This window comes from Leptidea sinapis, chromosome 9 (genome assembly GCF_905404315.1).
Source record: "Leptidea sinapis chromosome 9, ilLepSina1.1, whole genome shotgun sequence".
NCBI lineage: Eukaryota > Metazoa > Arthropoda > Insecta > Lepidoptera > Pieridae > Leptidea > Leptidea sinapis.
In genome coordinates, this window is record NC_066273.1 from 13,359,997 (window position 1) to 13,387,973 (window position 27,977).

A 27,977-nucleotide genomic window follows, 5' to 3' on the forward strand; every position below is an offset into this window, starting at 1 on the left:
TCACATACGGAGGATGCCAAGGAAATGACAATCGGTAACATTTTTTTACTTGTTTAGGCGCGTTATGAAAAAATGATAAGAGTGAAATTTTAAGATGCGCGCGCATCACTGTAACACAAAAGTAACAGGTAGAAGTTGGTTCCTGAAATTTTGTGACATTTGCGTCATTCGCAATTTTTTTTTGTGTCTTCGTATTATTATTAAGACAGACAAAGGGTTCAAGCCCATACAGCCGTATTCATTATTTATTAATTAATTGTCACAGCCATCTTTGCAAGATTTTTACAGAATTATTCTTTCTAAAAACGTAGAATAGCACGAGGAATAAATTACTTTAATGATTTTTGCTTCGTTAGGCCAAAGAAGTAAAATACACACTTTATTAAAGGTCCACCATCACAGGGTACACATGTTCGTAAAATTATAAACAATGTCCAAAAATCGTATTCCTGCAATTTTAATGCACATAAACATTCAAACAATTTAATTCCATTCCCGACTCGTGGTCACACCTCTTTGTCACACCAGTGTGACTACGAGTAAGTTTTTTTCCTCGTTGTCATACCAAGGGTTTTCCTACAACCTGTTGGTAATTGATATAAGTGATATTTCTATTCTCATGATCTCGACTTTCTCGAAAGTTTAGATAACGACTGATGATGAACGGAAAATGTTTTTTCCTCGTCTTCACACCACGGGTTTTATTACACCTTTTATATCTTAACGTTAGTGGTGTGATAAGTACAATCTGTCAAAATAGGCAAAGATGTATAACTTTTGTACATAGGTATATTACTTAACGTAGTATTTCCATAAAATGGCCTAAACAAATATTATTAATCATTAATTAGTTTCTTTTGCGAATAATAACCAATTTATCTTTTTAACTTAACTCAATTTCAATTTTGTCTTTTTCCTTGGCCTTTTTTCAATGTCAATTTCCATGTCCTCCTTTAAGACAGTGAATAGTTTATAAACTGTCACATAATTTTTGTGAATTATTTTGTTAAGTCTGGAGTGCCAACTTTCACAAATATTATTTTGTTCTGTGTCTTTTCTGTTAAGGTTCCATTCTGTAATGAAACTTTCATGTTTGAGCCAGTACTTCTTCATGTACGTCAAAAAACCTTTTACTTTGCCAACCGAGGCACTCATATCTGCAATAGTTATAAATATACGCAATATGTTGTATTCAAATCTATATACAAGTCATAAAAGCTAGTTTTACAATAAACTAGACAATATCATGATCATAACTATCAGTTGGCTGTTCTCTCTGCTTTTGATGTCATCAATTGACATTCGAGTAAAAAGTTTATCGATCATCTCTGCAGGTTTGACTCTCGCGAGGACTGTGAGCGGCGTTGCAGATCTCAAGAACCCGAGCCTGTTAGAACTACCACCATATCGCCGGTAATTGTATTACGGATTAAACAAACCCTGTTCAATTTAACCCCCAAAAGTTTTTAAAACCGGTTAAAAACTTCTTTAATAAGGTATCAACCTACCACCGGTTAAATTATGAATGTAGTGGTAACATTCAACTATGAGTCTTATTCATATTATTACTATTTTTATGAGTGTTCATGTAAAATGTGTTATTTGTTAGGTGCCTTGATAAATAAATACTGGGTCTCGAAATTTCGAGCAATTATCATTTCCGACGTCACTTGGTAGGCAAAGCCGAATTGAGTTCTGGGTTGTAGATATGCCATCCCAAATTCTAGCGCTCTACAACGCGCAGGTCCGACGACACATGAAGCATTTTCTTTATCTCTGAGCATCCCGGTATCAGCTCGAATTATCTATCTGAACGCGTGAATTGTAAACTACTTCAATTATTGGGTTTCCAGGGGATACTGTAGAATAGAGAAATTTCTTCATTGTATCTTAGCTTAGTTGTGTTTTAGCTGCTTAACCTGATTCCAGCCACCGAATTTATCTTTCGCATGACGCGCCACAAACTTAGATATCATCCCAGCCATCAGGATGTGTGTCGCTGTTTCACAGTACGGTTTTCAGGGACATTACGATATGGGCACCTTCATAAAACACGCGTTACCCTTCCAAAAGTATCCTGTTTCTGTGATTCCTCTGGTGTTATGAGAGAGAAATGTTTACGGTGATGACTAAGCATCAGATGACCTTATATCATCTTCTTACGGATTTCCTTAACGTGTTTTTTCGCTAACAGGTACCAAAGATAATTTACGAAGAATGTCAGATCTCGCCTGAGCTCGAGGAGTGTCAGGGTTCAGCAACTACGGTGTGGTACTTGGATCCCTCACGGCGTGCCTGTGTTCCCCACGACAACGCAGACAACGGCAAACTCTGCAGACTCACAGGAGTCTACTTATCAGAGGAGGAATGCGAGCGGTTTTGTGGAGCTTTCGAGGGCATTGGTAAGTCACCAGATCATAATATATCTATATATTTAAGAGATTTATGACTCTGATCGCATCACGATATATTGGACCACTGAATCTTTAGTAAGAGCATCTTTCGTCGAGCTGTGATCAGCTGAGGACAGATTGTTTTTTTCTGTTTGTCCGTTGGTCGGTTTGTTCGTATGTATGTCCCGGAAAATCACAAAAACTACAGAGGACATTTAATTCAAATTTTTATGAATATTAACAATAAGCCGGGAGATTTTAGAACAACGAACAAATATTTTACCAGTGGGAGGCTCCTTTGCACATGATGCCGGATAGATTATGGGTACCACAACGGCTGGGCAAATGACACTTAACATCTTATGTCTCAAGCTGACGAGCGCAGTTGTAATGCCGCTCAGAATTTTTTGGTTTTCTAAGAATCCTGAGCGGCACTGCATTGTAATGGGCAGGGTGTATCAATTACCGTCAGCTGAACCTCCTGCTTGTCTCGTCCCTTATTGTCATAAAAAAAACGCCATTTAGCGCATTCACATCCAGGGGTGTATTCTCCCAAAGTTGATACTCGAATAATTCTGTGAACATTGTCATAATAATGTTATTATTAGTACGTAGGTTCCTGTAAGATTTGAATGATTGAATGAAAGTTTGATGCATGCAATATACGATCATTTAAATTAATACAGTTTATTCTTTATTACTTTCTATTAAATATTTAATATTATTTAAACATGATTCATATATTGCATGCACTTTACAAGTAATTTGTTATATATATTACAGCCCTTGCAAATTACTCTATTTATTGAAAATAGTGGCCGTTGAGTTTCTTGTAAGTTCTTCTCACGAGCTCTACTTTTTTCGAACTTATGGTAGATTCAGTAACTTAAAAGATATATTTATAGTGACGATTCAAAAGTGCTTAGTTTAAGTCTAATTGAATATAGTTTATTTGACTTTGACTTTGAATTAATTCCAGATGTGTGTCACGCCGCCGTGGACCCCGGCACCTGCGGGGAGTCCATCACCAAGGTGTTCTACAACGTCACCAGCGATCGGTGCGAGTGGTTCACCTACAGCGGTTGTCTGGGCGGCGCCAATCGCTTCTCTTCGATGCAGGAGTGTGAGATTGAATGCAGAGCGCACGCAGGTATACCAAAGCCACCTTATTTTGTTACTGACTGACCTTACTTATAGTTGAACTTATTGTTATAAATATACCTAGTAGCGACAACATTACAACACTCATTATCGTGTCCCAAATCAGGCCTATCCTGTGCTATAGGTGCATGACAACGATATACATACTTTCCTCCTTATTCAAAATAGTCTGCTAACTTAAAGCATTGCTAGTTCTCACTCTGTCTTCTTCTATTGACCTAAGTCAGAATGAGAAAAAGCACTCCTTAGCGGCTGTTTAAAGTTAGCGGACCATTATGAATAAGGGGGTTTACCTTCACCCATGCTTTAAATGCTCAGTAAGCTTATTGCCAACATTAAAACACCCAACGTCCTAATAACCATTACATCATCCAAACGAGTGAATGAAATTCAGTACAACATATCATCCGTATTTATAATAACACTCCTTTGGATGATATTTTGGTTACTAATTGTGGCTTTTTTAATGTTAGTAGTAAGCTAACTGTTTCAGAATCATTTAGAGGATTAATATTATGGTTGTAGATAAAGTCTTGTATGAAACTGTTGATAATTATATATTAAAACACTCAAGTGATACAATTACCACATTCGTGTTTTAATACCCCTTATTACACAACAGTTGCATAAATAACTATAAATACATATAAACTCGGAAACGAACAACCGTATTCATCATTATTTGCACCTACCGGCACTCAAACCCGGGACCTCCAGCTTAATAGACAGGGTTACTAACCTTAATATTTTATAATAAACTGTGTATGTGCCCATAAACTTAGTACACTAGCGTAATAGACAAACACTCTCCTCATTACGTCGAGACTAAATTTAAAATGTGCATGTGTGCTTTTAGACCAGCGTCGATAATTTTTGAAACCAAAAAAAATTACAGTAGGATGAAACCCATTGGTAAAGGACGAGAAAAATAAATATTTTAAATCAAATAAATTACAGTGTATTTGGGACATAATAAGGTAAGTTTTCACCAAATTAAGTAGAAAAAAAATATTTTTGAAAAAGATATAAATAAAAATCCAAAAACTTGGTTTTTTTAATTTTTCACCTAAATTTTGAGGTTATGTGAAAAAAGTGTAATTCCAAAATTTATTTATTAATTTTTTTAATAATAATTTATTTCTCTTAAAATCATAGTTTACAGCAGCTAGTGGCCGGAGTCACCTTTTAAGCAAATAATGCCTGTACCAGGTGTCTCCGCTCTTCCAATTCAGCAATGTGTTATATTTAACAAAAGTTTTATTGACATGATGGTGAAATAATAATAAAGTTATGAAATGAATATAAATTTAAAAAGGTTATGAAATGAATATAAATTAACAATTTAATTATTTGGAAAGTTACTTTTGAACACCTTAACAATTACAGCGACAAAGATTTACAATTACGATTTTTAATTCTTATCACTTTTTATTATTATAAACATAAATGATAAATATGTGTAACTATGTGTGAGTGTGTGTGTGCGTGCGATACTGTGTGTTTTTGTGAGTGTTGTGTGCGTGTATATATGTTAAGTGCGTGTGGAATATTTTCTGTCTGATCTATGTAAACATTGGATAAGTTATTTTACTCTGTACATTATTTAAGTTGTTTAAGTAAAATCTCCGTTGCCTCATAGTCGAGAGACTTTAACCACTTCTCTACGATTTTTTTACAATCGTTATATTGTTTTGAGTGGATATGTAGTTTTTTATTTATTTTATTGTAAATTTGAGCTGAGAGACTATTGTATTGTGCGCTAGCAAACTTTGTTTTTGTTCGAGGGACTTTAGTTACGTTAGGTTGCCTCCTACTTTGTTTATTATTTACGAGATATGGTACTTCTTTATGTTTTTTGATTAAAACATATTTCAGAAACAGTTTCCTCACAGAGAGTAAACCGCACTCAAGGTAAAGTTGTTCTGTAGAATATCTGTAACGTTTGAAATACATGGCCTTAATCAATGCTCGTTGCGAGCGCTCAATGTCTAAAAACTTTATTTTTGCAGCACCTCCCCACACTGGAATGCAGTAGGTTAGGATGGATTCAACTAGTGCAGTATATATTCTCTTTAGCAGAGTGTTAGAGGAATCACTATCGTTCTCAGATTTGTCATTCTTTGGGACCACGTACCTCAGCGAGCGAAAAACCCATATTAATTTTCTGACTCTTTCAGCCAGTTGCTCAAGGTGAGGGTACCAGGAGAGCCTCTGATCAAGTATGACTCCTAGATATTTGAAATTATCTACTTTATTGATTTGGGGACAGTTACAGTTATTATGTTTGCTAAGTTTACAGTTATGAACTTTCAGATTAAAGTTGCCATCGGGCTGATTATTATTATAAATACTGAAGCATATATAATTTGTTTTAGAAGTATTTAATGATAGTAAATTAGACTTCAGCCAAGCAGATATTTGAGCCATTCCTTTTTCAGCGCTATTTTTTACATCTGCCCAGGTACTTCCAGAAAAGACAACGGCTGTATCATCAGCGTACGAAAAAATTTTAGCATTATCGATTGTAAGATTACACAGTTCGTTTATAGATCACAAAGTTGTAGATCTCTTTATTACCTACAACTTTGTCGATTAACATTTTGCCATAGGACTTGTAGTTTTGCCGGAAATCGAGATAAACCGTTTTTTACCCTAAAACACCCCCCACTTTTCCACTTCCCGACCTCAGATCGTCCGTAATTTATTTTTCCCTTAATTTTTGTTATATTATCGTCCTTTTCCAATGGGTTTCATCCTACTATTATTTTGTTTCACTTTTTATCATTTTCAAAGGCTTCGGCACTGGTCTATTGTTTTATAGATGTGTTAGTGAGTTAGTGAAGCGTGTAGTATTTTGCTTTTGGTGAATCCCTATGACAAATATTAATAAACGGCGTCATATTGACGTATTCAGTATATTTATTTTCTAACACGTATTTTTTTTTATCTTTAGAAAATTTTGACAGGAGAATAATGGACACTAAATGTTTCGAAATGGTTTCATGATCTATTCATCTATTCCGTCTCTTTCTAGGTTTTTATGTAAGGATAGTTATCTCACTTTCACACAAGGTTGGTCCATTGCGATAGTTTTTTTTTTATGGAATAGGAGGACAAATGAGCGTACGGGTCACCTGTTGTTAAGTGATCACCGCCGCCCACATTCTCTTCCAACACCAGAGGAATCACAGGAGCGTTGCCGGCCTTTAAGGAAGGTGTACGCGCTTTTTTTTAAGGTACCCATGTCGTGTCGACCCGGAAACAAATGTAAGTTAATGGTATGTACATACAAATATTATGTGTATACGAACTCAACCATATACATAACACACTAAGTGATACTCTCTTGTGTAAAGACAAATAATCTTTATATAAGTAGGTAGGTATATAAAAACAATTTTGATGCGTATGTCAGGTTACTACACTATACCAAGTAGTTTGTTATTTTTCGTGATATCCCTCTCTTCTGGAAGTTCTGGAGTAATTATACAAATTTAATTTGTGCCATAATTCATGATCGATGCAGGACTCCAAACTGTGACTCTCGGGTTCCGTCCGGGCGCTCTGTCTGAAGTTAAGTTAGGACTGACAGAAACACACTGTTACAATGAGTGCAGTACAGCAAGAAAAGCAAAAAAGTATATTTTAATTGCCTATCTGCGGCTGAATAGCTTGCCTAGCTGCGATAGCAGGACGTAGTTAAGCACAAAGGACTCAAACCACACAAAGGAATTTTGTTTCAAATTCAAATATTTTTATTCAAAATAGGATGTGAAATCACTTATTGAAAGTCAAAAAATTACCACCCATTCCAAAATGAATGCCTCAGGCCTGAGAGGAATGGGCGCAACAAACTCAGCGGGCTTTTATTTTTCCCATCAAACATATGTTTTACAATTAAAGTAACATTAACAAAGTAACATTGTACAATTAAACTTATTATTTAATAGCCTGAGGGCGGTCGCTCTATTCCCAATCTGTGGTATCATTAAGAAAGTCATTTATGTTAAATTAACCTTTACCACACAAACGTTTTTTAACAATTCTTTTGAATAACGTAATTCTTTTGTTTTGGACATTTTCTGGGATCCTGTTGTAAAAGCATATACATCGCCCCACAAAAGACTTGCACTTTTGAGTTATACGCATTTGAAGTTTCAGGTCTAAATAATCTTCCATATAAATTTCCTATATAAATATGCAAAAAAAAACAGTTTCCGTGTACATTTTAAAAATAGGGGTTTAACTACATGACAGACACGACCTTCAGGAGTGCGATGGCATACATAACTCTATTTTGACCAGAGTGTGGTTTGAGTACTTAACTACGTTCAATACAGAAAATAAATTTGACTTCGTTACTTTGTTTCAGATCCTTGTCGGCAGGAGCCAGAACCTGGCAATTGTTTGGAGAGCTACGACTCCTGGTACTTTAACGCAAGAACTAAAGAGTGCGAAGAGTTTACCTACACCGGCTGTCATGGGAATGATAATAGGTGCAACCATTATAATATAAATGAATTTCTTAATTATACCACGGACTGGGAATGGAGCAAACATCCTCAGGATAAATAGCCTAAATAACCGATTCAAAATGTTTTAGTTATATTGAAAGATCACTTAATTCAGCTAGCCGGAGATCACCGAACTAGCTCTTATAATAATTAGCTCAGTTTAATCACGCATTAATAATTTATAATGGAAACAGATTACGTATACAGCGCCATCTTTTCGTAAATGAAAACATTACTTCATCATTACAGAATTATTTGTATACGCGTACGTTCCATGATATCATTTCATAATTGCCTTAAGAGTTTGATAAAATGCTCCTAGATGGCGTGAAATACAAATTCACCGCCGCGGAAATGATGCCTGATACACTTAAGGATAGTTTTAATTTAATGTAATCATACTATTGTATATATATAGTTATAAGATTTGTTTCATTTAAGGATGATTAAAGAGGAAAGATTCAAGAAGCGTGTACAGTAATAATAACCGTAAAATATATGTATGTATAATAATATCGATGGCTTGTCGTTTACGTGGTGATCTAATATCTGGTAATAATAACCGACCATCACGTTGAGCTTGTCTGCAAAAAAGTAAGTCCACAGCTTTTCATGTTTAATTGTTTAATTTCAGATTTGCTACAAAAGATGAATGCGAGATTCAGTGTTCTGCCAGTGCGGTTACAACTAGAAGGCCTGTCCCAACAACCAGAGCTCCTGTTGTAGACACAACTCTTTCTACTGCATATGTCCCAGATAGCCGGAGGGTAAGAAGAATCATTTCAATAGTTTTGAAATTGTACTTTAGGCGCGTTAGGCACTGACCTGTATAAATACCACTGGACAGGCTGTTAAATATGATTGACAGCAAATTTTTTGTGCCTATTTCAAACGCTACTCGCGAGCGTCCAGAGAACAAATTTTGACGTATATTACAAATTGCTGTGAGAGAAGCTTATAGTACTCTGAAGTATTAATGCATTTTGAATTAATTTCCGTCGTTTTTCATGGTATTTATACTTCACTAATAAAGTACACAATTTTTTTGTAAATAATTTTCGTATCGATGTTTGTTGCTGAGGTTGTCATCACTAGTTTTAGTAACGCAGACTCTCGCTATATGCCCAACGGCGTCAAGATGGCGAATTACAAACAGGCACAAAAAACTTTGACAGCCGCCAGTCCAGCGGTAAATACTAGAGGTCAGTGCGCGTTAGGGAAATAATATTATCAGGATGATTTTTAAGATGCGCGCGCACATCGTCACGCAAATTCGACACCGTGACGTTAGCTTGTCAAATAGACCATTTGTACCATACTTCAGCTACCAAGGCTTTTGTAACTCATATGTCGACTGAACAACAACGACGAATTATAATATATAATTTCAATTTATATACAAATTATAAAATAAAAATAATTTTATGATTTTAACTAAGTGTTATTTTTAACTAAATTATACGGTATAATAATATTTTCATTGGTTGTATTAAATACCTTCTTTATTACAAGCTATTTAAATTATAAATTTTATTGTAAAAAATTAAAAAAATGTAGTTTTTGATGTTTTTTTTTTTAATTTATGATGTGATGTAATGTTAAATAATCTCTAATAACCGCAATTCATGTACGAATTTTATTTTATTTATTACATGATGTGAACACGCAATCCTGAAAAGCATCATAAAAGCACCATGGTTCATAACCAACCATGAGGTCGAAAAGTACGCAAAGATTCCTCTTTTTTATGGAAAAGGAGGACAAACGATCGTACGGGCACCGCTCCCATTCTCTTGCAACACCAGAGGAATCACAGGAGCATTGCCGGCCTGTAAGAAATGTGTACCCATGTCGTATCGTCCCGGAAACACCGCACAAGGCAGTTGATTCCACCGTTCTGTAGTACGTGGAAGAAAGTTCCTTGAAAACCGCACTGTGGAGGACCGCCACACATCCAGAAGGCGGAGATGATATCCTAACTAATGACGTATCGTGCGAAGGTGGAATTCGGCGGCAGAAATCACGTGAAAAAGCTCTTCGGAACACTACCCGTGATAAAAGTAAATGATGTCTCTACGCAATTGATAAAAGTAAATGATGTCTCTACGCAACGCCAAGTAATCCAGCCGTTCACAGAGCAGTGGGTCCCCGACAATTCCTGCTGCTTTACATTACACGCGGTCAAATGGATCGAACTGATACTGGGGTGCGCCAGACCAGAGATGACAGCAATACTCCATATGTGGCCGGACCGGCGCACCTGCGCTTTGTACAATGTACAATTCCTCTCGTCAAAAGAGAAATCGCGGCAACTCGAGAAAAATATAAATCTCGTTTAGAAGTCCACCCAAAGAAGCTTTGAGACGAGGAGCTCATGATCCTCATTCCAAAGGCATAAAAGGTATAAAGGCAAAACCAGCTAAAACGACTTAAAAGATCCCAAATTTTTGACCTAGACAAATAGTAATAGAAAATGGAAAAACAGGTCCCAGAAAGGATTTTGGGATCTCTTTGTCCCTTTTTTTTTCTCACATTGACTCTCGCATTTTCCACACAGGAAATAGGGCCTCTGCAGATCTCCCTTCCATTCTCCTGCTTATAGTATAAGCTATCGATAGCAGATTACATTATAACAAAAAAAAAATATTACAAAATTAAATACGTTCATAGGATTCTGAGTGCCAAACACCATCATCTCTTGAAGCGTGCGGTGTAAACGTCACAGCATTCTACTACGACTCCAGCGTTCAGCGGTGTGTGGAGGGAATCATTGGCAACTGTCCTAATATTAACGCGTATAACACTGAAGAGGAGTGTGAGAGACAGTGTGGAGCATTCAGAGGACTGGGTAAGGAACGAAATGTTGTTTCCAAGTTTGAGCTGACTATGATACTTTAAGAATTTATAAGAATCCCTATTTATATTTTCAAATCAAATCAAATCATCTTTATTTGCAAGATAAGAAATAATCCCCATTTTAGTTATAGTGTCCCCATTTTATATTTTAGAATCCCTATTTCTTTATAAGAATCCCCATTTTAGTTTTAGAGTCCCCATTTTATATTTTAGAATCCCTATTTCTTTATAAGAACCCCCATTTTAGTTTTAGAGTCCCCATTTTATATTTTAGAATCCCTATTTCTTTACAAGAATCCCCATTTTAATTTTAGGGTCCCCATTTTATATTTTAGAATCCCTATTTCTTTATAAGAATCCCCATTTTATATTTTAGAATCCCTATTTCATTACAAGAATCCCCATTTTAGTTTTAGAGTCCCCATTTTATATTTTAGAATCCCTATTTCCTTACAAGAATCCCCATTTTAGTTTTAGAGTCCCCATTTTATATTTTAGAATCCCTATTTCTTTATAAGAATCCCAATTTTAGTTTTAGAGTCCCCATTTTATATTTTAGAATCCCTATTTCTTTATAAGAATCCCCATTTTAGTTTTAGAGTCCCCATTTTATTTTTAGACACTCCATTTTATTTAATGCTACTCGCTAATCGAACTTGCATTTCAATATGTCTGGAGCAGCCTGTCAATGCGTATTATTTTACGTGTATTAATAGATTGCTTATAAATAATGATGATATGAGAGAATGTATAAGAATTCTATTGAAACAACTATAAGACCATGCAAAATAAACTATCTTATAAACAAAATGATGGTCAGAACTTATTCAGGGCGTGGTGTGCCGTACGCCACTTTCGATATTGGTGTATATGAAAGAGCTTGTACCCAAGGGCACTTCATGTGTTCATTTAAAATCGCCAATTTAGCACCACGCTGTATAATCCTAGTAGTGAGGAAAATGGACAATTTTTTCATTTATATACGCTAATTATTTTTGTCTGAGATTTATTTTGGTTTTGTTTACGACATCTAGATGTTTGCAGCCATGAGATGGACCCAGGCCCCTGCCTCTACATTATCCCCAAGTTCTACTGGGATATCATATCTCGCCGCTGCCTACCTTTCACGTACGGAGGCTGTAAAGGTGGACCCAATCGCTTCTCCACTGAATCTGAATGTGAAGAAGTTTGTGGTTTTAATAATCCCAGTAAGTTTTTATTTACATAAACAAAGTAATCCTCACTCACTAACTTTCATTTTTGCGTAACATATTTAGAACGAATTTTTTGGCAGTGAGAAAAGATAAATTATTATTAAATTAAGTAATAGTATGGTTCACTGCATACTCAAATTTACACTTATACATATCATAAATCAAATCACATCAAAATTTACTATTAATTTAGACCAAGAAGTGGCACTATCATCTCAAAAGTAAATGCATAAGCAAAGTAATATGTTTCCATAAAAGCATCAACGAATATATTTGGTACATAAATGTATTTCCGAAATTTAATAGATCTACTATTATAAAAATAACGTTGTATATATAAAAATACCTAGTAGATTAGCATAAACTTGGTACTTTCATAAGCCTCCGCATAGTAGCATTGAAATTAATTTTATTTTACTGTAACAATGATGCTTACGTAAGAATACAAAAACTACATTCAATCCAGCTAAAATATTGTAAGTTAGATTTTGTAGCACGATCAAGGAGTTAGATCCAACTCCACGCTACAATCTACACCCACCCAGTTAATGTAACAAATTTGGTGACGGGGGTAGAAATGGAGTGCCTGCTTCCTGTGTCGATCGGCGAAGAGTGCGCTTCCGGCACTGGATCTAGGCGTTGGCACTACAGCGAGAGTCACGGCGAGTGCCTGCCCTTCGTGTTCTTGGGCTGCGGGGGCAATGACAACAACTTCCACTCGTACCAGGAGTGTAGCGGGCGCTGCAAGTTGCCGGCGCCACTCGGTATTACATTGCTGAGCCAACTGACAGCTTTTGTGTTCTACATGGCATAGGCAGCGCTGGTCTATTGATTTAGTAACGAGGAAATATTAGTGACCAATCTGAAAAAAGAGATTGTATGAAACGTGTAGTCCTTGAGAGATTGACAGATGACGGCTTTAATCATGAAAAAATGGAGATAACCGAAGTCCACTTCGGTTTAGGCGACTGTTACTGTACTTTAAAACTTAGCAGGATTATACTTCGTCGCCATAATATTGTAATTTACTATTTCAAACTTATGTCAAATAACTGCACGTTTCACACTAAAATAAACTTTAAACGTTTTTATTTAGGCAGTCCCGCCGCTTATTACGTAGTATTTACATCCTTTTAGTGGCCATTTTTTAATACAAATGGACACTATGCTCCTCGGTTTTTAACCCTAGATAAAAATTATTTCAAATAAGATCAATAATATGTGCTATCATTTTATGTGACTCTCTATTTTGCTTTTTTTTTGATATTTTTCTTTTTGTTAGTTCTTGAGTACTCCAAAAAAAGCTCCAATCAAAAACGCAAATACAAATCCGAAAAAAAAATGAACAGAATGACACAGAATATTTACTTCCCATTTAGTTTCCGAAATTTCTTTTCGATTCTTTAATTTTTCGGCGAGGAAATGGCCGAGAACGGAACCCTGATCTGTGAGGTTTTTACTCACGATTTTTAGTCGGAGCTGCAGATGTCCTTTTGGCACTGATGATTCTCTAAATAAATAAAATGAAATTTAATACATCTGTTATTTTATAGACATAGATGGATTCACTTCAATTTTGTATTCTCGGTATAATTTTACTATCTGGTAGGTACATGTAGATAAATTTTTTTATTGGACCGAAATTTAATCAGACACTGTACATAATGTGAAAAGATGACCAAAAATCTTTACACATAAAAAACAGTTATGAAGTGTGAGCAGAGTAGTAAAGTTTGTCCCGTACAAACATCTAATCTTTAGGCACTTTCTATGACCGGCGCTCCCACGAAACGCCATTCGGATTACTTAATTGGCCAGCATTAGTGTGTGTGCGTAAAATAGCACTGTTGTAAAATTTTGTCCATGTTATGTTTGAGGAATGTAGAGCTGACAGTACGATGATAAGCTTGCGCTATCGATCGCACCGCTCGCACGCTTTGCTTGGTCTTCTCTTTCACACTAAGGGCTTACCCACACTGCATGAGCCAACTTGCGGCACGACGCGACTTTATTATGGTACCGAGAAATAATGAAAACGAACGTATAAAAATACGCCTGGTTTGATTAAAAACTTGATGGATGACACCATAAATTATATGTTGTAATAAATTAATTCGTAATATGTAAGTATCTATCCCTATGTGGTAATACAAAGCACAAATTGTTGCAATTTTAATTATTTTGGTTAAGTAGATTCATGTTGTTAATTTCAAAAATCGTGTACAAATTTGAGGAATATTTGTCATCAATAAGAAATTATTGGTTTACATATAATGCCAATGACTAAAATATCGAGTTGTTGTATTACAAATACTATACCGATACAGTGCGAGTAGAAACTACTAAAACGACTCTCTATATCTTGGAATAATCGTTCATTTATTTTATTACTATTTTTACGTTATATTTATTTTATTACTATTTATATTATTATTTTTACGTTACATTTATATTTATTTAATATACATATATATTTGTTTGATTTGGTAAATCGTATTTTTTGGAAATTATATTTAGTTATGACATTCATACTGATGACATATGAACAATATTTTTGGTTATTTAAATAAAAAATTAAGAGTACATTTAGGTTAACATTTTATTAGTAATAAGTATTTAGCTTGATGTCAGAAAGAGCCATATTTTTCAATTTATGTATCGATACTGTGTTATTGATTTGACTTTTATCTTTGTTCCGAAACACCTCCAATACAATAAAAATATTTGCACAAAGTTGGTTTCATTACTAAGGCAGTGTAGAAAATATACTTATACTAGGGCTCCCAATAATAGTTTCCATAAAATAAGGAACTTGAAAAAGAAAAGGGAAAAAATAATTGGACTGGAGACATCTTGACTCAAACCGTGGATCGCCAGCGAAATTTACCTTTGTATTCTAATATTTTTATTAAAACACGGATAAAACTAAATTTTTTAAAATTGAAATCTTGCTAGATAGATTTATCGCCCCTGAAGCCCCCTGTATACTAAACTTCATTAAAATCGTTGGAGCCGTTTCGAGATTCAAATAATGTATACAAGAATTGCTCGTTTAAAGGTAATAAGATAAGCTATAACTGCACTTTGTAAATTAATTGTTGGCATTTTTTTCTAAATTTGAATCTGTTAGTGTTGTTATGTCTGTGGTTAAAAAAACTTGCACACTTATTAATGATGACGTACTTGATTACGTAACAGATACCAATGAAGTGGCGCCAGATGATGTAGACGATTGTTCCGAGTACGTGGAGGAGTGCGCGACGATCGCGTGCGAGAACGGCGTCCAGCGCACGCGCACCCTGGGCGGCTGTGAGCAGTGCAGCTGTGTGGAGGTGGACCAGGACTGCAGCACGTACCAGGAGGAGTGCGCGGCGCTGCACTGCGAGTACAGCGTGCAGCGGACACGCACGCCGAGCGGCTGCGAACGCTGCACCTGCGTGCAAGTAGAAGTAGACTGCGCGACGCTACAGAAAGAGTGTGACACTACCAAGTGCCAGTACGGCATCTCCAAGTACGTCAGCGAAGACGGCTGCACCAGGTGAGATTGCCACAGAGTGTCTTCACGGAAGTTTGGACTTCTAACCATGCGTCTTCTAAGTACGGAAAATAATTGTTATCTTTAGTCCCATTATTCGCCTTTTGTTTTTGCAAGAGTTCGTTGAGTCACAGTCATACACAAAAGCGATCATGGCTGATGCGATCTGACTTATTTATCAGAATATAATAGATAGGTCGTCAATTAATTGAGTAGCTGTACAGGGTCTATCTGGTTCTAACGTGAAAGAAAATATGAATGAATGTAATGTTTTCTGAGAGCATTCCACTACTAATATCATTCCAGAATGCTAACGGGCTTCATATAAAATAGAAAATATCAATATGAATTATCGGCTTTTTTTGTATCAAGCCTAACTGACTCGAATCCTTGCTTATTTTCTGGAGAGGCTGTAGAACCTATTTCTCCTCAAGGCAAAAAGCATACAAATTTACACAGCTCAGGAATTATTACCTGGGCTAATTTTTGGACTCTGTGTAAAACCATTTTACTAAAATGATAATGGTTGAAGCTTTTGAGTTTAAAAATAGTAAATTTGATGTTATTTGATAACAATATGATATATATTGTAAACAGGTGTACCTGCTTGAAGCACCCTTGCGCTAACAAGAACTGTGCACCCGGGGAACGTTGTGTAGCCACAAGGTACAAGGTATCGGTGACAGATGAGATGCAGTACACGGCTGACTGTAGAACCGGTAAGTTTATTACCCCATTATTGTTTTATATGATGGTGATAATATATGGCCACCGCTGCTCGTCTTCACTTGCAATACAAAACGGTCATGAATTCATAACCAGCCAATATAATTTGGATATATTCCCAAAAAAGAACAATATTGTGAAATGAATTGGAGCACGGCAATCTTCTTCACTTCAAGCCACATTCTAGCGCTCCACAAAGTGCAGGTCCGGCCACGTACGGAAGATAGCTGTCGTCTCTAGTATGGCGCACCCCTGTAGCAGCTCGAACCATTTGAGCTGCTCAAATTGTTGATCCAGATTGGTCTATGAACAGCTACTTGCTTTGAGTAAAGTTTGCAGAAAAACACGAAGCACACGATTTAGATGACGACCTCCACTTCTTGAATTGAAAATATGTGTTTCTAACTTTAATTTCAGTGAACAAGCCAGGCGAATGTCCACCCCTGAATCTACTGCGAGCTTTAACGGAGAGAAACTGTCGACGCGAGTGCAATGACGATGCGGACTGTCTCGGTGTCGGAAAATGTTGCGTGCGAGGCTGTAGTCAGCTCTGTATGGAGCCAACACCTGCTACAACATCAGCACCCACAAACATTTACAATCCAGGTACTCTCGATATGAGTGAAGTGATATCATCCCCACATTTTCATATAAAAAAGGACGTTCAGCTGATGGTAATTGATATGCCCTGCCCATTACAATGCAGTACCACTCCAAATTTAAAAAGAAACCTCAAAAATTGTGTGCGGCACTAAAATTGCGCTCGTCCCCCTTGAGACGTTAAGATGTTAAGTCTCATTTGTCCAGCAAATTTACTAGCTACGGTGAACTTTAGACCGAAACACAATAATGTTTACACATTACTGCTTCACGGCAGAAATAGGTGCCGTTATGGTACCCATAATCTAGCCGTCATCCTGTGCAAAGGAGCCCCCTACTGTTAAACTTTCGATCCGAAATAAGTAATAAGTCTACTACCGCTACTTCTTAAAGGGTTGAGCTAATGAGAAGAAGTAGCAAAAAACTCAAATTATATAGTTGAGCTAATGAGAAGAAGTAGCAAGAAACTCAAACTATATATTTTTGTTAACGTTGCGTGTTTGCAGGTGTACCGCAAGCTCCTCAACCTAGTGAGGAAAGAGAACCGGAAGTACGCGCAAGTGAAGGAGGAGTTGCGACCCTCAGATGTCTATTCCACGGGAACCCTCCGCCTTTGATCACCTGGCGACGAAACGAAATAACGGTTAGTATTTAAACTTATAGTTTTTTGTCCATAGCTTTAAATCTATACGATTCAAAGATATTTGCATAATAATAATGATAATGTTTTTTGCCTTTTGTTGTATCTTTTTTTTGGAATCTGAGCCTCTGGTATGTTTCTTTATACGTTTTATTTTAGAAGATGCATTGCTCTATTTATTTCAATTAAAAAAAATACAGTTGCAGAATAAAATGATTCGTGAAAGATGGAGAATAGTGAAAAATCAAAAAAAAAAACCTAAGATGTGTTTTTCTTTAAGGGATACTTAAAAAAAATCTATGGAAGTCTATTTGCAGATGAGCTTACAAACATCTCCATTTTATCAGCTATCCAAAAAGGTATAACAAATAGTAGTTTTCATTACAAAAAACTTAGATGATAGCCTCCCCGGGCATTGTAATAAAATTATTAGTTAGTTCTAAAGAATGAAACAAAACCACGTAAATAGTAGGTAAATATTTATTGATTGTTTTTACAGTTCATGTTCGACATGTCCGCTTCTGTTTTGGACACAAATTCTCATTCTTTTTCTTATCATAAAGGATCTAGGTCCTTACGAGGTAACCCTTTATAATTACAGTTACATTTCTTATCTTATATCTTCTGTTTTAATTTGTTTAATAAATATCATTAGTTTATTATATATTAGTATTAGACACTGGTTTCTAGATTGTCTTGCTTTCCAGCATAGGCCTCCCCAAGAGTTCTCCACAAAGAAAATCTCTTGGTTTCCTCATCCAAGTCGGACCTGCCACCTTTTGAATATCATATTTGGTTCATAACAATTTATTATTTCATTTGATAGATAGACACTGTATTGCATATTGCTTATTCATAATAGTCTGCTAACTTAAAGCATTGCTAATTCTCACTCTGTCTTCTTCTATTGACCTAAGTCAGAATGAGAAAAAACACTCCTTAGCAGTTACAGTTAGCGGACCATTATGAATGAGGGGGTAAGTCTTTAAAATAAAAGTTATAAAATGATCTTAAGATAATTTATAGTCAGTCATAGATGCTCAATGAGCGGTCTGATCTCTTCCACACAACCTAAAAGAATACTGGATACAATACCTAAGTAATTAAAAAAAGGTATCTTGAAATTTAATTTTAACAATAATAATATATAAATACTTATTTTTAATGTAATAAATAAAATTATTTTTAATAATCTGATATATTGGAGTTCAAATAGGTAAATAAATAGTTATTTGATTAGCTCATGAAAAATGCTCATAAAATTTATTTAATACATACATAAATTTTAAAAGAGAAGATTTAAGCGGGAATTTATTATCTTTATAATCTCGCTTAGTATTAGTTATTATCTCGTTTTATGAATATTATATTTTTCTTATAGATCAACGGTGACGTCGGAAGATATCGTCTGTTATCAGATGGAGCGTTAGAAATAGTATCTCTGTATCGTAACGACTCTGGAGTCTATATTTGTATCGCGAATAACGAATTGGGGAGTGCCACGCAGGAAGTAACGTTGCATGTTGATGGTAAGTGTACGAGAACGCATGGAAATGAACAGGGAATTAGATAAAATAACCGCAGATATGATTTACCCAAATGCCATTTTATTATCACTTGTTACTTGTAGTATTAGTTCGTTATCTAATTTTCTTTAAGCACTCCTTAATTTCCCAAGCATTTTTCCAATTTCATCAAAACAATACTACATTTACCAACGAATTAAACTGTTTATCTAATTTATAACTTATTGACAATTTTTTTGCAGACCATACGTCATTTTAATGATAAAGATATTAGCAGTTAACACACCGTCTCTAAAAAAGTGATTCTAAAGCGGCTAGAGACATATTTCGTCCGATTAATTTAAAATGTATTGTTTTATGAAAGTATCAGTGATTTAACTCCAGTATCACCGTGAATCACAAGCATGTGTTTAAATTATCTAGGGAACAGTTCATTATTGATGATAGCAAATATTATGTTGTATCGCAGAGTTCAGTACTCCTAATGGGCGTGATATCGACATTTACTAGTGTAATTTAGATAACGTTCTTCAGATTTCAAAGAACGTTTAAATATATTTACTCAATACCCTTTGCTCCTAACGGTATTATTCCAAAATAATAATAAAAAACTTATTTTAAAATCATACTTTTAAAGTTTTCATATATCTATTTTGTTTTGTACTTTCAGCTGATTCATTGATTCATTTATTTCGATAGCAAAGTAAGATTTTAATGTCCTTTTACGTATTTTTATATTAAAATTAAGTGGGGACCCTTTTGTCTCAACTGTATAATTTGGAAATAATAATACTTATTTTAATTTTTGGTTTTGTACTTTCAACTGATTCATTTATTTCATAGAATCATGTAAATAATACATAAAATATATTATTATTTATTTCGTTTATTGTTTGAATATAGATTATGCAGAAAATTTCTAAGATCTAGTTTGGAAATTCCCTTACTCTAAAATTTCTCTTTACTTCAATGTAAAGATATTATGCAAAAGTTGATATTTATGTTTACTTCATAGATAATCTCTTGTCAAAGCTCTTAATAAGCACTAATGGAATGACTAGTTTTATTCTTCTACATAAAAATTGTATTAATATCTCCTGCATTGCCTGTAGCAGTATCTACATCAATGAATTATGTTGCCTTTTTAATCGTGTTTGCTGCAGAGTTGAGTCTATTAGCCAATACTTTAATGTGTTTGTTTTTGTCTCTTATTATAACAATTGTGACATTAATGAAACTATCAATAGTCGGTCACGTTATCTCGTGGAGTCTATCGGCCTCGGCAGTATTGTACATTACTTCAGTCCTCACGCGCGTACCGTCATGATATTCACGGTGATACTCGTAGTTACTTTTCTACTAACCTGCGCGGGAGTTTCTCAAGGTTCTAACCATTTCCCTAGTTCCGGACATCCCTGATGATTAAAGCTAAGTAAATTGAAAACGTAATCTTTTAGTTATTTACTGTAATCAGGGATGTCCGAAGCTTAACTTTTTTAGTGTTGGTTTTGATTTTGTAGTTTATTAATAGTTTATTAACCTTTGAGTTTGAGGATTGCTGCTCATGGTTTATTGGATGGTGGCGTTGGATCTGCTGTATACGATTTAAAAAAGATATGTCTGAGATATATCTTATTTAAATCTGTCTAGTTTTATTTTGAAATTTGATAGCTGAAGTACCACCTCAGTGTAGCAGCACTACCTCGATCTCATTCAGTAGTTAAATTATTCGCATGGCTAGATCCTGTGGAAGGACCGGCTGGTGTCGCTAACATACCCAACGAGGAGATCTTCGGAGACCTTGGCCAACCCCTCAGAATCCGATGTCTCGTGTACGGTTACCCAACACCGACTATCTACTGGTACCGGGGTCTGAACGGGCCTATGGTGCCCTACAGCAGCTCACTGTATGAAGCTAGAGACAACGTCTTACTAATCAGGAAACTGAACGAAGAGACTATCGGAGAGTATGCTTGTCACGCATATAACGGAATAGGCTCGTCGGCGATATGGCCTTTTGTGGTTCAAGCGAGCCGACCCGACGGATCTGTGGAGATACCTAAACATGTAACCCAACTTGAAGTCCCGGTTACGACCCCACAGATACAAACCCAGGCATCTACCACACCAGCACCAGAAAACCAGGTTCCACTCTACGCCGGTAAGGATCAGCCTTATGCATGTTGCACTTTGCATGAATAATTCTTCTGCATGTGACTCTAAGCGGTTAGTGGTATTTATACATATATATGTGTATCTAAACAAATAAAGTTCCTTATTATAAATAAGACATTACTACGTACCAATAATATAATCATCGAATAAAACAACAAAAGTACATTTACACTATTGGGACAGGTACGTATCTGAACAGCTTGGTACATTTTGTCATTTTTAAATGTTTTTTGTCACCTGCAATATGTGTAATCCGGTATTATACGCAATGCCTAGAATGCCAACAGTTTTTCAAACGAATTAAAAAAGGTACTTAATTAAAATACTAGTGCTATTAAAATGGTTTAAGAAAGGAAAGGAGTTAGGAAAACATTTCGGGATGTAGAAATAATGTTTTGATAGTTTTGTTCCCAATATTCTACCATAGTCAGCGGTTTTACTAAATAATAATTATTATTGATGAGACATTAAGATCCTCTCAGTCTCCGGAATTTGTAACTTTTGTATTACTTTTTACAATGCAGGCGTAGAAAAACACTTTCGGCAAAATAGCTCTAGCTAAGTTATATTCCCGAGCTGTTGCTCAATTCATTCAAAATTGATCCTAGGCTATTGCCTAGGAGGAGTAAACTTAATTTTTTTGCGTCGGGTTTTCCGGCCTGCATTTTTCCAAACATATGTAGGTACCTGCCCACTTTCCAACGTTTAGCTTTGCATTTGTTTAACGTATGTGCATATATTGTGTATTTATAAGTTAACATTGAGTATACCAGGAAATTAAACAGATGTAAAATTCCGCAGTGCCCGTGACAACCCGTATCAACGCAGAGCGAACTCAAGTGGTGGCCGGCTCGGAGATCAGATTAGCATGTGACGTAGATGGCTACCCTGAGCCGCGTGTGCAATGGACCAAAGACAGGATGCAGCTCACAGCCACAGACAGGATACAAATCACAGGTCTGTTGGATTAACTCCGATACACAATTCCATACTAAAGTCTTAGATAATTTATACCTCTAGAAAGAGTCTCTTGCTGTTAGACAACCGACATAAACAGGCCAGGAATATATGTTTAGTGTGCTTGACAAGCGACGTGTTACACTCGCGATTTGTTTGACACTTTGTGTTAGTGTGCGTGCATTGCTCAAAATGGAGGTTAATTTTAAACACAATTTTTCCGACGTTTTCACAGCTGCCAAAGTATGATCTAAGACTAAAGTTATGCTGATAACCTTCTTGTATTGTTAAATTGGACGTAGTTCCTGAAAAACGTTCCAAGCCACAAACATCACATTTTAAGAATTTGTATTTAAAGTTTTGTAAATGTTAAGTGTAACCATACATGTGGGTTGGGCTACTAAGTCATTATGTCATGTTAGAGAGACAGTAGGGCTGCTATTTTTTGTCAGCCCGTTAATATGAATCTCATAACCAGTTTTGTGTTCTTAACTTAATATCGACATGATTGTGGTTTGGTAAGTTTTTCTGGACATACGTCCAATTATGCAGTTGAAATTACTTTCTTTAAAAATCTAGAAATGCAAATTAAAGCTGACCATCTTAATGCAAGATCGAACTGAAATATCTTAAAAAACAACGAGCAGTGTTTGTTCAACGTGACGTGTTATATAATATAAGAAGTCTCATTGAATTCGTTCTCTTCATTACGAATTAATATGTACATAATCACAACTACAAAATAGTGATAGATTAATTAGTTTATTTAGGCGTACGGACCTTCAATCAAATCAAATCAAAATCAGTTTATTCACGTAGGTCACAGAAATGACACTTATGAATGTTAAAAAAAAAATATTTTTCTTATTGAATCTACCGCTACTTCGTAAAGGGTTGAGCTAATTGAGAAGAGGTAGCAAGAAACTCATTGCCACTCTTTTATATCAAGATTTACATTTACATCGATTTACAAATCATTTCAATTACAATAGAATATGTAAAATGTAAAATGATGCAACAAACACACTCAAACGTCAAATAGTCAATGTCTTACACGAGTAAGTCAAAAAGTAAATGTAAATTAATACATTGAGTACAGTAGCTGCATCATCCACATACACCATAAATAAAGGTATTCTGTGAGCATTTTATAAGCGCTTATAAATAAATAAATATGTATATATCCATGCATTTATATACACACATAACTTGTAAGAATCTGAAACCGAGTCTCCGGCAACTGGTTCATCCTGCCACCACAAGCAGCGCCCGTTCACGAGCATGACGCATGAGCCAGCCATCGCCTCCTTCAACCATTTTTAAGGGGACGACCCGTCCCATGTCGCCGCCACAAGCAGTGACATTTAAGCGAGCATGACGAAACCTGTTACGAGAACTCAGCAAACAATAATAAAATAATTCTAATCTACATATCATGCAATACTCACCAAATACAAATAAATCTAAAAGCATGCTCCCAACTTAAAGGCTGGCGACGCATCTCTTGGTCACCCATGGTGTTGTGGATGTCCATGGGTGGTTGACTCACCACTTCCCATTAAATGATAACAATCACACTAAGGACACAAAAATGTCAAAGTTTCCCATGGTCTTTGGGTATGACTGTGTGATAATATAGTTTAAGATTTTGATATCGGGATATTGATATCAATAGAGTGAGTCATTTTCATATCATTTGCCACTACGCGTTGTATAATCACCGTATTTTGGAAAATTCATTGAATTTTCATAAACTTTATTTTACTGAAAATGTTTTCACCATAATATTCAGATTCAAAAGTGCTTAGTATAAAATATAAAAATAGTAATCTGAGATGGTAATACTGAATTACAGAGACACGTTTGACAATATTCCGGGCACAGTCGAATGACAGCGGCGAGTACAGCTGCGAGGCGGCAAACGAATACACGTCACATTCATCTGTCATCAACGTCACTGTCAAAGGTAATTATGACATTGAGCGGGGCTACGGTAGTGGTATACCGAGAGTACTAGGGTATGGTATTTTTTTAAATTAAGATTGTGTATTTAAGTATTATTCACCCATTTTGTTTTATGAGACGTTGTATTCAAAAACTAGTAATACGATTGTAATTAAACTTGGCTTAAGAAGGGCACGGATTAGGTTACAGTTAGCAATTTACGCCAAAAAATTAAAATAATGTAACAATTACCTGTAATCGTGCGCTGTGCTAAGTACTTATGCGTAATTGAGTTTGATATAATGGAAACATTGATGTTCTATAAACATATGACTCCCAATCACCTGCTAAAAGTTCGTCAAAAACGTATACATTAACTAATACAGATAGCAATCAAACATTCATTCAAGTTAACACCTTACTTTGTGGTGGGAATGTGGTGTTAATTAAAGGGGCACGTACCTGAAATACGACAACGCGTGGCGATGTATTCAAAGCGCGGTCGACAACTCTGTCTAATAGACGCGTAGGCAGAGTTTTGAGCGTGATTGTTAGTCTAATTTGTTTATTGTCATCAATGACTGGTAATCATATATTTGAAACGTATTATTAATCATAGACATAATGTTTCGCTAGTAAGAACATACCGATAACCCTTTCTTGTGACAAAACTAACTCGATGTTAATGTTTCAGGTATCTACATACCACCAACGTGTGTGGATAACCCGTACTTCGCGGATTGTCACCTCATCAACCGCAGCAATTACTGTCGTCACAAATATTATTCTAAGTGAGTATTAATTAGTAATATTGAAGAGATTGCGGTCAATGTTGATGACACCTTTTTTAATGGACGCGAGTGAGTAGTTAATAATTTCCTCCGTGTACTAGTTAAATAGCATCCATTTCAACATAATTCATAGATTTCACCCAAGTGATTATACTTCGTCTACATTTTCATTTAAAATGAATCTATGAATAAAACAATACAGACAGAAAAAAAAATAATACTGCTCGCCTACAATGGCCTATTCCCATTGGTCTCAATAATGATTTTGTGTTATTTAGTATCTACTGTTCGTTGTGCACGTCGTGTGAGTGAGAAAGTATGATGTGTGACGCCATAGACGCGACCTAAACGCGCGTGATCGGTCTTCTTGCTTTTTTGTAACTGCGATTCCTCTGGTTTTGCAAGAAAACATTGTAGGTGATCACTTGCCATCAGGTGACCCAAACGTTCGTTTGTCCTACTCTATAAAAGATTGGCATTGTTTGAATTTCAGAATGCAAGGATATTGATGAGCCTATTGATGTTGGAATTAGAACTAGAACTTCACCAGTGGGAGGCTCCTTTGCACAGGATGCCGGCTAGATTATGGGTACCACAACGGCGCCTATTTCTGCCGTGAAGCAGTAATGCGTAATCATTACTGTGTTTACATTACTGGGCAAATGAGACTTTACATCTTGTCTCAAGGTGACGAGCGCAGTTGTAGTGCCAGTCAGAATTTATGGGTTTTTCAATAATTTTTATAAAAAAAGAACTAGATAGTTTTCAACCGGTTGTGGGTTGATGTGTAGAATTTCATAAAACAAAATATGTCCGTTGATATTTAAATACCTAATTTGTGGATGATTAGAAAGTGTATCAATAAATTTAGCGCTGTAGAGTGGTGATCGCAAATATCGCTCTTTGGTTCTTATTCCAATCAATGTTCGTCCCTATAGCCCAGTGGTTAGTGACCCTGCATACTGAGCTAGAGGTCCCGGGTTCGAATCCCGGCAGGTGCGAATATTTAAACTCCGTTAATGTTTGTTTCCAAGTCATGGATGTTTCTAAGTATTTATGTATGCTTAAGTAAGTATATTGTGTTAAATATATCGTTGTCTTATACCCATAGTACAGGCTGCGCCTAGTTTGGGCCAAGATAATTTGTGTAAAAGTGTGTCATTATTATATTTTTATTATATTATGTAACACAATAAGTGTATTGCTGTCTCTTTCATTCACAGTTATAGACGCTAAGACAATAGCACATACATACACACATACACATACACATAGAATATCATGCATAATGCAAATATGCGAAATAAGAGGACTCTTCCCGGTCCTGTCTATCGAACATGTTCTAAAATCATGTTGTTTCATACAACGCATACCTCCTGTTGACGACAAGCAAGAGAATGCGATAACATTGAACAAGAAATAGTGTGCAGAAATTACATAAAACTTCTGGAAGAAAATACGTATTTTTTTATGAAAATGGAGGACAAACGAGTGTGCTGGTGTTAAGTGATCAGCACCACCAACATTCTCTTGCAACACCAGTGGAATCACAGGAGCGTTGACGGCCTTTAAGAAAGGTGTACGCGCTTTTTTTTAAAGTAACCAAGGTTGTCGTATTGTCCCGGAAACACCGCACAAGGAAGCTCTTTTTACAGCTTTGTGGTACGTGGAAGAAAGCTCCTTGAAAACCGAGAGTAATAATTACAAATTTGTGAAATAAATTTTTATCGTTGTAGAATTTCCATTACATGCGCGAGGTTTCCATCGCAATATTTTATTTAATTTTACAATCTATGAGTAAATTATGAACGGACAAAGATCAAGTAGAATTTATTTCTTAAAATTTATATTTTCTGTTTCGATTGAAACATAGATGAATGCACAAGATACCTATCAGTATTTTTTAAGAAAGGTGCGTTTTGTATGAAAAATATGACGTGTCGACTGCTTTTAAATTAAAATTTTTATTTGTTGTGACCACCGTAACAACTAGAGGGATAATCATTAATTTGCACCTAAGTACACGTTGTTAGAGATGCAGTAAAGGTACCAGGGAGGATGGTATCCCGAAATTAGATTTCCCGAGATAGTGCAATACGCAAAGTCAAAGTCAAATAATTTTTATTCATTTTGGCTCAAACTTACTGAAAAATTACTGAATCTACCATATGCTCGGAAAAAGTTGAGCTCGTGAGAGGAACATACAAGAAACTCAACGACCACTGTACATAAATATAACAAATCTTAATATATATAAATTACGTGTCGCGTTGTTTGTCCGCGATGAACTCTTAAACAAATGAACGGATTTTAATGGGGATTACTTCATGGAGTGCAGTTTAGTCCAACTTGAGAGATAGGATGGTCCCAAAGCGAAATAAAATTTTTACTTAGCATTTACCCATAATTTTTTTTTCAATATTTGTTTTGTATGGACATATTTTCTATGAGAGAATTTAGTGACGCACGGTTTGACAGTTCCACTGTGAAACAATTTCATTAAAACAACAGGGAGCATTTTTTACGAAATAATTCTTGATGTTTTGAAATATTATTAGCAAATTCCTATGAATCAATATTTTTTTTATTATATGTACCTAGAAAAACGTCTGTCGAGTCAGCTTGTTAGTTTATAAAGGGCTACATCCTATATTATATGAATCGTGTTTGAATAATATCAAATATGTGAGAAGTCATCAATTTAACTTTTGTTCTGTAGATTCTGCTGCAAGTCCTGCGTGGAAGCCGGACAGCTGGAAGCTGAAGAAGCGGAGCTGATGCAGGCCGATATGTCATTTAGAAGGAAGAAGTAACGAGAAAATAACGGCTTATTAGGGAGTTCTAACGCCAGTTAATGTATTATAGATAAAATTTGATATCGAAATTTACTTAAATTAAAAAAATAGAAATAAATTTCGTGAAATATGAATTTTAAAACCGTTATA

General features: G+C 35.6%; 2 protein-coding genes across 3 annotated transcripts in view; one reads left to right on the forward strand and one right to left on the reverse strand.

Annotated features, from left to right (window-relative positions):
* The window catches only part of LOC126966157 (baculoviral IAP repeat-containing protein 6-like), a 312,407-nt gene that overhangs the window by 157,405 nt on the left and 127,025 nt on the right, over positions 1-27,977 (reverse strand). The gene's annotated exons all lie outside the window — the stretch shown is intronic.
* On the forward strand, positions 4-27,955 carry LOC126966134 (papilin-like). Its single transcript, XM_050810065.1, has 17 exons — positions 4-34; positions 1,335-1,413; positions 2,195-2,402; positions 3,373-3,543; positions 7,927-8,050; positions 8,703-8,835; positions 10,739-10,916; positions 11,959-12,132; positions 15,337-15,676; positions 16,271-16,392; positions 16,817-17,005; positions 17,506-17,642; positions 19,021-19,168; positions 22,142-22,297; positions 24,153-24,263; positions 24,936-25,032; positions 27,752-27,955. The coding sequence occupies exons 4-17, from the start codon at positions 3,507-3,509 to the stop codon at positions 27,843-27,845; spliced, it is 2,040 nt and encodes a 679-aa protein (XP_050666022.1). The 5' UTR covers positions 4-34; positions 1,335-1,413; positions 2,195-2,402; positions 3,373-3,506; the 3' UTR covers positions 27,846-27,955.

Bases quoted from the DNA above. Each gene is read 5' to 3' on its own strand.
- LOC126966134 (XM_050810065.1), top strand. From the start codon at position 3,507: ATGCAGGAGTGTGAGATTGAATGCAGAGCGCACGCAG. The intron at 3,544-7,926 runs GTATACCAAAGC...ACTTTGTTTCAG, and splicing joins TGAATGCAGAGCGCACGCAG to ATCCTTGTCGGCAGGAGCCA. The intron at 17,006-17,505 runs GTACTCTCGATA...GCGTGTTTGCAG, and splicing joins CACAAACATTTACAATCCAG to GTGTACCGCAAGCTCCTCAA.